General features: G+C 38.8%; 1 protein-coding gene across 1 annotated transcript; it reads left to right on the forward strand.

The window, feature by feature from the left end:
* Nucleotides 1-4746: 4746 nt before the first annotated feature.
* Nucleotides 4747-7278, forward strand: LOC109216527 (probable protein phosphatase 2C 25). The gene is made up of 3 exons (XM_019380689.1): nt 4747-5340; nt 6165-6503; nt 6610-7278. The coding sequence occupies exons 1-3, from the start codon at nt 4825-4827 to the stop codon at nt 6949-6951; spliced, it is 1197 nt and encodes a 398-aa protein (XP_019236234.1). The 5' UTR covers nt 4747-4824; the 3' UTR covers nt 6952-7278.
* The last annotated feature ends 4646 nt before the right edge of the window (nt 7279-11924 follow it).

Here is an 11924-nt window from a genome sequence, read left to right on the forward strand (position 1 = left end):
AGGTCGCCTCCCCCCCATTGCAGCATAACAAAACCAAATGGAAAGGGGGCCTCCACATCCACAGAAGAAAGGACGCCGCCGGCTCCATGAACGACTATAGAGACTGCAAGAACCTACACAGTGCAACGAACAGATGAACATGGCGACCAACCAGACCCTCCAACACCAGGTTTAACTCATAATGTTGCTAACAATGCAGCGGACAACGCCCTCGTCGTTGTTATAAGGAGTATGGAAGAGATGGAGAATGAAAATAAAGCACTCAAAGATCAAATGAAAGAACACCAAGAACGAGTCGACAAGATACTGGAAGCCCCTAAGCTATTGCCAAAGAAGAACGCCGATGGGTTCGTAGAGCAGCCGTTCAACGAAGAAGCAGGCCCACATTCCATACCAAAGACGATCTATCTCAGGATATACGACGGAACCACTAATCCCGAAGATCATGTGATTCATTATGTCACCGCCGTAAAAGGCAACGACCTCACCACGGAACAAATGTCTTCTATTTTACTGAAGAAATTTGGTGAAACTCTTATGGGAGGGGCATTAACATGGTACTCACAGCTACCAATCCACTCCATAGAAACCTTCGAGGAAATGGCTGATAAGTTCGTAACGGCACATGCCGGAGCTAGGAAAGCCGAAATAAGAGTAAACGACATATTCACCATTAAGAAGTCCTTGGGAGAGGTACGGAGGGACTTCCTCGCCCGATTCAACAGGGTAAGGATGACCCTACCAAACGTGTCCGAGGGGACGGCGATTGTAGCTTTTCAGAACGGGCTGAGTAGAGATGGTTCGAGAGCGATTAGAAAATTGTTGAGCCGATTGATGTAATATCTTCCAACCACTTGGGATGAGATCCATAATGCTTACTGTGTCGAAGTCCGAGCAGATGAGGACGGCATCAACAGACCAACTCATCAGCTCATCTCCGTACAAGCTGAGTCCAGGAAAGAACGAAGAGACATCATTAGGAGGGATCACCCAATCTCACAACCCAACATGGAGCAACACCAGCCATACGTCCCCCGACCCACCTTCTCTCCGCTATGAGAAGGGCCCATCCAGGCCGAGAACGGGGACTCACCGGAACGAGAGAGGTATGCCCCCTTATTATCTGCTCACAATTTTTGTGTATCACCTACAAAAATAGTCTATGCCTTGGTGAACCTCAGAATGAAGGTGAAGTTGCTGCCAAAGATGAGGTCCAATCCTAGCACCAGAAAATCCGACGCCCTCTGCGAGTTCCACCAAGAGCGCGGACACAAAACAGAAGATTGCATCGCCCTCAAGAAAGAAGCTGTAAACATGTTGCGGCAGGGACACCTTTAAGAGCTGCTGAGCGACAACGGGAGAAATAACGTCGTCAGAGAACGTGAACATCAAGGCCCTCCAAAGCTGCAATCACCAGCTCGTACTATCAACATGATCATCAGCGGCAAATATGAAGCCTCCATCAATGGCGTTAAATTCACCACCACTCACAAACTCAAATGATTTATCACCCGTGAATGGTATGACGGACTCGAAGAAAGTATCAGCTTCGATGAGTCAGATAACAACGGTTTGGCTTTCCCTCATAATGATGCTCTCATTATTACTTTGCGCATTTTAGATACCGATGTCAAATGTATCATGGTAGACGGTAGAAGTGGGGCGTGTATTATCCATCCCCGAGTCCTCACCCAGATGAGACTCGAGGAAAATATAGTGTCACGCTGCATCACACTAACCAGTTTTCATAATGCAGTCGAACGGACATCGGGAGAAATTAAACTCCCATTCTTGGCCGGTGGCGTAACACAGGAGACAACATTCCACATCATGGACCAAGCCACCGCGTACAATGTCATAGTAGGACGACCATGGATACATCCTATGGGAGCCATCTCCAACCTATACCAAGTAATCAAATTCCTAATACCTTGGGGGATATTTAGCATATGGGGAGAAAAACGCACGTCCCGGGAGTGCTACTGCATTGCCTTAGACGGCACGACAACCCAACAGAAAAAAGACAAGGAAAAAGAGGCATGGCAATCAACAGGGTCGAGGTCGACACAAGAACAGACCATGGACGTCATCATGGATCCCGAAACGGTCAAATCCGCGGATTCGACTGTAGAGGACCTTGATCCCGTTCAATTAGACCACATCGACTGTAGCAAAAAGTCCTACGTCGGCTACAAACTCCGAGAACTAGGTAAATTTAGTCAATTCTTAATAACTAATGCATATTTATTTGCCTTCAGCTATGTAGATATGCCAAGCATCCCCAAGGAGATCGCCACACACAAATTAAACGTCAACCCGTTCTACCCACTGATAAGGCAGGTCAGAAGTAAATTCAATTCAACTATCAACAATGCTATCCACGACGAGGTGGAACGTCAACCCGTTCTACCCAATGGCTTATATTCATTGTCATTCGGACAAATATACTAGTTATTCGTCACAACACCGATAGCTTGGTCTTTAGGATATTATTATCAACTAAGATTAACTCTTCTTTATTCAAATATAATTGGTTAAACCAATATCTATATTTTTGGTCAAACAAGTTTGGTTCGATTTTTCGGATTTTTATGAACAACCCTAGTTGCAATTAGTTAGTTGATATAAACTGATGTTTTCTTCTTTAACACTTAGAATGAATAATTACTGATAATTGACGTAAAAATTTATCACAATGTCAATTACACCATATTTTTCATATGAAGTTGGGTTGATCAACACTGCCCTTTGCTTTTTCTGCCTTTCTTTTTTCTGTATTGCGCTTAAAATTATATCTTAATCAAAGATTAGTGCCAAAAGAAATTCAAATTTTACATGAAAATGTGTATTTCTCTAGCTATTTTAATTGAGAAATCTCTGACTGGTTAATAAATATGTGGAAGAAAAAAGGATATAGTGAATTTGAATTGCACCAGTTAGAGTGATCTAGGACATGTATGATGGGGATAAGACACGGGTAAGGACAACAGGAGGAGACTCTGACTACTTTTCGGTTGAGATGGGGTTGCATCAAGGATCAGCACTCAGCCCGTTTTTGTTTTCCCTGGCGATGGATTCTTTGACGCGTCACATCCAAGGGGAGGTGCCTTGGTGCTTGTTATTTACGATGGCATAGTCCTGATTGATGAGACGCGAGGTGGCGTTAACGAAATGCTGGAGGTTTGGAGACATACTCTAGAGTCTAAGGGTTTCAAGTTGAGCAGGACCAGGACAGAATACTTGGAGTGCAAGTTCAGTGGTGTTACCCAGGAGGCGGGTGGGGATGTGAGACTCGATACGCAAGTCATTCCCAAGAGAGAGAGTTTCAAATACCTGGGATCTATAATTCAGATGAATGGGGAGATCGATGAGGAAGTTACTCACCGTATCGGAGCAGGATGGACGAAGTGGAGGATCGCTTCTGGTGTCTTGTGTGATAAGAATGTGTCGTTGAAACTTAAGGGTAAGTTCAACAAGGTAGTGGTCAGACCGACTATGTTGTACGGGGCAGAGTGTAGACCAGTCAAAAAGTCACATGTCCAGCATATGAAAGTAGCGGAAATGAGGATGTTGAGATGGATGTGTGGGCATACTAGATTGGATAGAATTAGGGATGAAGTTATTCGGGACAAGGTGGGAGTGGCCCCTGTGGAGGCAAAGTTGCGTGAGGCAAGGTTGAGGTGGTTTGGGCATGTTAAGAGGAGAAGCACAGATGCCCCAATCAGGAGATGTGAGAGGTTGGCCTTGGGAGGTGAGAGGAGGGGTAGAGGTAGACCTAAGAAGTCTTGGGGTGAATTGATCAGGCATGACATGGCGCAGCTTGAGCTGACCGAGGACATGACCCTAGATAGAGGGGTGTGGAGGTGGAAGATTAGGGTGGAAGGTTAGTAGGTAGTCGGGCGTTTCCCTTTGTCTTCCCTAGTTCGATAGTATTAGTGCTAGTATGGTACCCTTTTTTTCCTTAGTTTGCTATAGCCGCGTGTCTTGTTCTGTTACTACTTACCTTCGGTAATTCCGTAGTTTGCTAGCAGGACTTCGTCATATTCTCGTGTGCTGCCTTGGACTTATCTGTCTAAATATACTATCTTGATATTACTTGTTATCGGTACTATCTTGCTATTCTTTGTTGTTATCTCCGATTTAGTTTTCTAACTATTTGTCTTGCTATCAGGGCTTCCTTCACCTTCTTTAGCCGAGGGTCATTCGCAAACAGTCTCCCTACCCTTCCAGAGTAGGGGTAAGGCTGCGTACATCCCACCCTCTCCAGACCTCACTTGGTGGAATTATACTGGATAGTTGTTGTTGTTGTTGTTGTAATTTAATTAATGAAACTATGACTTTTTATTCTTTTTCGTGAGTATTCAAAAGTTTAAAAATCATTAAGTAATGGCCATTTAACTACTTATGCGTTATGTTAAATTTGTATTGTTAGTTCATATTTGAGTAATATAGTTCTAACAATAATATAATATCATATATTTCATATACTAAATGAACTAAAGATGCATATTTAAATTAATTTAAATATACTTATCAATAATCAAGGGGTCAAAAGTGTAACTTTGAATCTTTTATATGGTTGAAAATTGAAATGAATGGTCAAAAGTATAAGAAGAAAATCTCCTCTTAAAACACGGGAAGAATACTGAAAACAGGGCCCACACACCCAGCACTTTTTGACTGCCCCACTGTCACAATTTTCCTAAACATATAAATACCCCTCATTTCCTTGCTCACATTCTCCACAAAAACCATAATAACACAGAAAAACACGGAATTCCAACGAACTTCTAATCAGAGCGTAAAAAAGCAACCGGAAAAACGATGTCTTGTACCGTCGCCATTTCAAATTCACCGGCTTTCTCGCCGGTGGCTAGGGTTCCGGTGACCAAATCTCTCCTTTGTAAATCAGCTTCATTTTCTTCTTCTTCTTCTTCTCCTAATTCATCTAAAACCCTAACGAAATTCCCTTCCTTTACCTCCTCTTCCTCTTCTTCTTCTTCGTCTCCGTCTTTACAATTTCAAATTCTTCGGTTTCAGAAGCCGTTACCGGTACCTACACCGGCGCCTATTAACCTTATTAGAAATTCTACGGAATGTTCTACTTCTGCGCCGAATTCTACTTGTCCGACGGTTTTGAAGAGGAAGAGACCGGCTAAATTGGATATTCCGATTGTTTCGACGACTTTTGGGAATTTTCCGGCGAATCCAGCCGCTGCGGCGGCGGATTTTGTGGAGGTTGAGGGTGATGGGTATTATGTTTGTTGTAAGCGTGGTAGGAGAGGTCCGATGGAGGATCGTTACTCTGCACTTGTCAATTTACAAGGAGATTCTAAAGAGGTAATTTTTAGCTCGTTCTATTCATTTCTTAAGCTCATTTTGCTTAGATAAGTAGCTCTCTTTGTGAATTTAAGTTGTATGCACTGACAATATAAAAATTATTAAAAGAATTTAGGCGTTCATAGATACTTGCAAATTTAGGCGTTCATAGATACTAGCGCCTAAAACAATATAAAAATTATTTATGCTATCATGTCACTTATGCGTTAATTATATGTTAATCTCTATGATAACGAGTTTACGGGTAAATCTCGAGATAAACATTACTTTGTAACCTGGTAAAAACGATAACTAACTGGTTAAATATTACTTAGTCACTGATGCGTGTTTTATACGGTCAGTATATATAAGTTAATTTTTTTTTAAAATAGTACTGTATTTATTACCTTAGAAATTAGACCAAGTAGAGCAGTATGAATATTGGGGATTCTTATAGCCGAACCTAATTAGTTTGGGATTGAAGATGAGTAGTTGTAGTCCTTGTTGTTGTTTGCTCTGTTGGGTGAGAGTTTAGCTGGAAATTAAACTATGATCCTTTTTCTTAGCTATGTCTTTATATTGAAGTTGTTGTCTTTGAGAAAAGTGCCAGAAAAAGAAAAAAAAAAAAGAATCTCTAACTATAAAGAAATGTAGTTGGAAGGAAACTATCAAGTGTTTGTTTGTGTAGTCTTTGGAAAATTAAAATATTGTTCCCAAAATTTAGTCATTCAGATAAAAAAAACCTCTAGTGCCTAGAATAATATTCTAATATGAATCTTAGTTTACCTTGCTGTTTATGATTGGTTGAAAGCCGTTGAAACTGACAAAGGGTTTACTTGTTTCAGGGTATTTTTGGTATATTTGATGGACATGGAGGAGCTAAAGCTGCAGAGTTTGCAGCAGAGAACTTGAATAAGAACATTATGGACGAACTAGTAACGAGGAAAGATGAAGATGTCATGGAGGCGGTCAAAAACGGTTATTTGAGGACAGATTCCGAATTTCTTAACCAAGAATTTCGGGGTGGATCTTGCTGTGTAACAGCATTGATCAGGAATGGCGATTTAGTGGTATCCAATGCTGGCGATTGTCGTGCAGTTGTTAGTCGAGATGGGATTGCTGAAGCACTGACTTCGGATCATAAGCCTTCAAGGAAGGACGAGAAGGACAGAATTGAGACTTTGGTGAGTACTTGACCATGAATCCATGCTTTGCTTTGCCTTTTGCCAAATTGATCAGCTTATATTTTCTGTATAGTTGCTGATTCTATCATGCTTTACTGTTCTGTAGGGAGGCTATGTAGATTATTGTAATGGTGTTTGGAGAATCCAGGGATCTCTTGCTGTATCAAGAGGTATGGGAGATCGGTATCTTAAACAATGGATAATTGCAGAACCCGAGACAATGGTCCTTAGGCTTAACCCTGAACTGGAGTTCTTAGTCCTTGCATCAGATGGTTTATGGGATAAAGTTAGCAATCAGGAAGCAGTAGATGCCGCTAGGCCTTTGTGCACAGGCATCAGTAAGCCACAACTCTTGTCAGCCACTAAAAGCCTCGTTGATCTTGCTGTTTCACGAGGTTCTGTTGATGATATAAGTGTGATGATAATTCAACTGCAGCAATTTTGCTGACTCTCTCAATTTAGGTCAGAGAAGAAACTGTTTAATAGTTGGCGCAAAGACGGATTAGTCGGACCGGTGTGTTTCAGTTACCAGATGTGTGAAAAATGTTGGTGAGCTGATGATTTCTTTCTCAACTAACTTCCCAGAACAATGATGAAGATGATAACAAGAAAATTTTGCTTGTAAAAAGTTGTAGGATACCTCTGTAAATTGGATAGTTTTCAGATATTCTTTACCTTTCCTCCTAATCACTGTATGTAATTCTCGTAAAATTTGTATATACTCTTACCATGTATAGCAGATTGGTGAAATGATGAGCAAACTCTTTCTTATTCATTGCTTCTACAACAACGGCAATATATTTAGTGTAATCTCACAAGTGGGGTATGGGGAAGATAGTGTGTATGCAGCTTTACCCCTACCTTGTACAGGTAGAGAAGTTGTTTATGATAGACTCAGCTCAAAGCAAGCATGCATAATCACACCAGAATAGAGAAAGAAATGCGGTAGTGAAAAAGTCAATGAAGTAGTAACAACAGCAAGATCATAGGAAAACCAAAGCAAAAGCAACATCATCAGTTAGTCATAGAAATTTAAGAATACGGGAAATATGATAATAACGCTACTACTATTGAAATGAAAGGAAAAACGCTCGATTGCCTACTACCCTTTTATCCTAATTCTTGACCTTTACACCCTCAAGGGTCATGTCCTCAGTAAGCTTGAGATGCGCCATGTCCTGGCTAATCACCTCTCCCCAATACTTTTTCGGCCTACCTCTACCTCTCCTCAGACCTATCATCGTCAATCTCTCACACCTCCTCATGACTGAGGCATCCGGACATCTCCTCTTCACATGTCCGAACCATCTTAGCATCATTTTTCGCATCTTGTCCACCGCGGAGGCTATACCTACCTTGTCCTGAATATCTTCATTCCTGACCATATCTCTCCTAGTATGCCCATATTATTCATTGCTTCTATGACAGAATATTTTACTGTGTTTCTAACTGAGCTAAATCTTGAAACTTAAGTTTTGTCAAATGCTATCCTGGACTTCCTCACAAGTTGTATTAGCTAAGGTTCTTAGAAACTAAGTTGCACGTTTTATCATATTTTCTTAATTATTTGCAGTCAGTACTTGAAAACTCAACATTAATTACATGTGTAATATATATTATTTCCAGTTAGTGTGAATATACTCTGTAGCCTTAACTAAGGTTTAAGGGACGTGCCTTCTATCATCCTTCCTATGCAAATTTAGTACTTTCAGATAATTATAGGTATAATGATATATGCATAAGAGCTGTTGGTTTCAAATTGACCATTATTTAAGGGAAGAGTTCGATCATCTTATTGTTTTTTCTTAAAGATCCCAAGTTCGTGGTACGAAAGAATGAGTAATGAGGAGTTTAAAAACAAAAACAAAAAAAACAAAAAAGGAGAAAAAGAAAAACTAGATATACATTAACAAGAGTTTTTTTGTCATTAGCGCACTCAACAATGAGTGCGAGTTTAGCAAAACCTAGTGATATGTTGGTTGAATCCTATATATATGTGCCGACGACAATAAGTATAAATAAAGTCAGATATCCATTTCAGAATTCACTCTCTCAACTCAGAACTCACAACGAGATTCGGTCTGAGATGAAAAGTTGTTGTCTAGACAAGATTTTATAGCATATGAAGAGATTTAGCAGGTTGGAGTGAAGGATTCCTTCAAATTTGGTGAATTTGACTTCCCATTATTGGTGCATACATATATACTATTATATATCTTAAGTCACTCATATCCTCAATAAGAATCAATAATTCTCTCCAATGCATATTTTTATGCCTTAATCTATTCCTAGACTAAGTTCAGTTCATTTGCACCAGTCCCTCATCTTAGCTGTGCTGTATGGATATTCTTCATAAGTCTCTTGTCAGCATGCATATTTCTTTTGTGGGCATTTGGTGAGTTGTGATTTTCTTTAAGGAGGGATTCTTTTTTACCTTTTCCTTTTTTTTTTGGTTTCAGAAATTCGTAATCCGAATAAAATATAAATAACTTCTAGCACTTCTAAATTTTATTTTATTTTATATAATATTGGTCTGAGATGAATTTAAATTGAATAATATGATTATTGATGATTCATATAACTGTTTGGGATTGAGGGTTAACCAGTAGTGGAGCCTAGAATCATAACAAGGAGATTCAAAAATGTAAGAACGCACATACTTAGGATTTGAATTTGCGACCTAAAGCACTTGTTGAAGCACCTTTACCCCCAAAAATTAAAGCTTCCCTTATGTCAAGGAGATTAAAAGAATTATATATATGCAAAAAAGAATTATTTATTTTATTTGAACAATATAAATTTTCAATGAAGGAGATTCAATTGAAATCCCTTTATTGAACTTAGTCCGCCACTAGACGTAGTTGTTCTAATTCGAATTTGTACCAAATAAACAATGAGTAACAATATTTTGGCAAACGACATTCTCATATTGAAGTGATAAGGGTATTGTTTTCAAGAGTGATAATAAGTCATGAAAGCTCGTGTTAGCGTGTACTTGATTCACACAATAATTTTTGCAAGAATCAATTAAAGACAAAAATAATAATTAATGCAACTATATTAATTCACAATAAAAATTTATTCAAACTAATATATGTTGAATTTAAAATATAATTCAAAATATTTAATGAATTTAAACACCCACAATAATATCTCTTTTTATAATTGGGAATCCAAAATTTAGTGGCTCAACGATTCAGCTATGTGTCGGATAACCCATTAAGGGGAAGATTCTCAAATCTTAGAGCTCAAATCTGCAACAAAGGTCAAGGATGAAAAAAAAGTAGAAGAATTAACTCAAATAACCGCTCATCCAACGGCTTAAATTAAAAATAGTCGGTGGAGATATAATATATGCATAATTTATGCATTATATGTGTATACTTATTATAATTAATATATAATTTATGTATATGACGAAAAAAGGTAAATAGTGAGTATAACCAACTATTTGTATACAGATCCCCAAAAAGTATCCTAACCAGCTCACCGCACCCCGTGCACCCTCGGATGGTGTCATAATATTCTTTTCTTCATATCTTCAGAGCAATTCACACAGCTTCATAGGTACTACTTTTAGTTAAAATATGGACAGCCTGATGCACAAAGCATATTGCATTTATGTCAGGTCTGGGAAGAGTTGCTCCTCAAGGATGTGGTGTAGACATCCTGCCTAATGCAAGCATTACTGACTACTTTCACAGCTTGAACCCATAATCTATAGGTCACACAAAAATAACTTTATCGTTGCTTCAAGGCTCCCTTCCATAAGTAGTATTTTTGTAAGTATTTCTGATTTTTCTGTTTATGACTAGCAGAACCTAAATCAAGATTATTCTAGAATTTAAGATGCCGCATGAATTGGTTTCACATGATTTGTCGTCTAATTCAACTCCTAACATCCGGCGTTTTGGAAATGCGTTCCTTCTTGGAAAAGATCACTACTACGTGACTCTCTTTGCTCTTTCCTCGTCCTTTTCCATGTTACTTGTTGTTTGTTCCTTGTCTATTTTCAGACAAAACAAAAAGTAAAGTGGTGTGTTGTAGTATAAATCATATATCTAGTAGTTAGTAATTTTTTTAATCTTTAACAAGCAGTTTTGAGTTTGAGTCATAGGGATAGAATTACCTTTACTAAGTCGCACTTTACCCTTAATGTGGACTCCTCGACATGAATCCTGATTTAGTTGGACTTAACATGGGTATCAGATAAGAGAATCTTACAGTTTCGTCCCAAAAATATTCTAACTTACCAATCCCTGCCATTAATTATAGATTTACCAAAACAAGTCAAATACATGCAAAAATTGAAAACCCAAATAAATAAGGATTCTTTCTCTCCAAGAATCACACACAAAGATCTCCTTCCATATTTTTTAGCGTGATCAGCTACGTTAGATGCAAGACTGAAATAAAATTTCATGGATGAGGTAGCAAACAATTGTTGGAACTGGACAATTTATAGAAGAAAAGCTTCTAAATGAAGAAGACAATGGACAACAAGAAGATACAAAGTCAAAGTTCGATGTCTCCAAAGAGGTTTCAGACCATTTTATTATTAAATGATAGAATGAATCTTGTTCGCTCATTCAATTTATAGAAGATTAAATTTGAAGCGTCCAAATTAAGCACAAATGTAACACCTGACAAGCAGAGGTTTGCAAGTCTAGAATGTTCTTCTTACGTGTGAAGTGTGTGAGAGAAAATGTGTAAATACTAAATTCTTGTATTCTGTAGATTATTCTTTTAGGTAGTTATACATAGAGGAATAGTAGTGGACACATGTACTTAGGCTAGCAGAAATTTATTCCTTTTGTTTGTATAAATGTTTGTACAAAGATTGAACAAAACACACAGAAAATTTCCCAAAAACGTCTCTCATCCTCCGATATGGTATCAGAGCTTTAAGGTCTAGATCCTATTACTTCTTCTTCAAGTTTCTCAAGCTCCCTTCAATGGTTGTCAGTGATGAATCAGAAACAGTCCTGGAGGCTGCTTCTCCATCATCCATTCATCTCTTCAGCCCACACTCGCAAATGATAGCGCTCATCCACTTTACCTTCAAACCCCTCTTATTCACCCGGGATGATTCTTGTCAACTCCATCTTTGATGGAAAAAGTTATGGAGGTTGGCGTATATCGCCCTGTCAGCCAAAAATAAGCTGAGATTTATAGATGACACAACCAGTGAACCAGCCCCTGTTTCACCCTCTTTCAAGACATGGAATCGTTACAATGATATGGTAATATCATGGTTGCTCAATTCTTTTTCAAAGGAGATTGCTGAGAGTGCCCTTTATTCTAAAACTACTAAAGAGATCTGGCAAGGGATGAAAGATAGGTTTGGACAAAGCAATGGAGCTTTGCTTTACCAGCTGCAAAAGGAACTCAATGATTTAGTTCAAGGAACTTCAGATGTAG

The sequence above is a fragment of the Nicotiana attenuata genome, unplaced genomic scaffold (assembly GCF_001879085.1).
Source record: "Nicotiana attenuata strain UT unplaced genomic scaffold, NIATTr2, whole genome shotgun sequence".
NCBI classification, from domain to species: Eukaryota; Viridiplantae; Streptophyta; class Magnoliopsida; order Solanales; family Solanaceae; genus Nicotiana; species Nicotiana attenuata.

Excerpts from the sequence above, each read along its gene's own strand:
- LOC109216527 (XM_019380689.1), top strand. The coding sequence starts at position 4,825 with ATGTCTTGTACCGTCGCCATTTCAAATTCACCGGCTTTCTCGCCGGTG. Across the intron at positions 5,341-6,164 it reads TACAAGGAGATTCTAAAGAG|GGTATTTTTGGTATATTTGA; the intron begins GTAATTTTTAGC and ends TACTTGTTTCAG. Across the intron at positions 6,504-6,609 it reads AGGACAGAATTGAGACTTTG|GGAGGCTATGTAGATTATTG; the intron begins GTGAGTACTTGA and ends ACTGTTCTGTAG.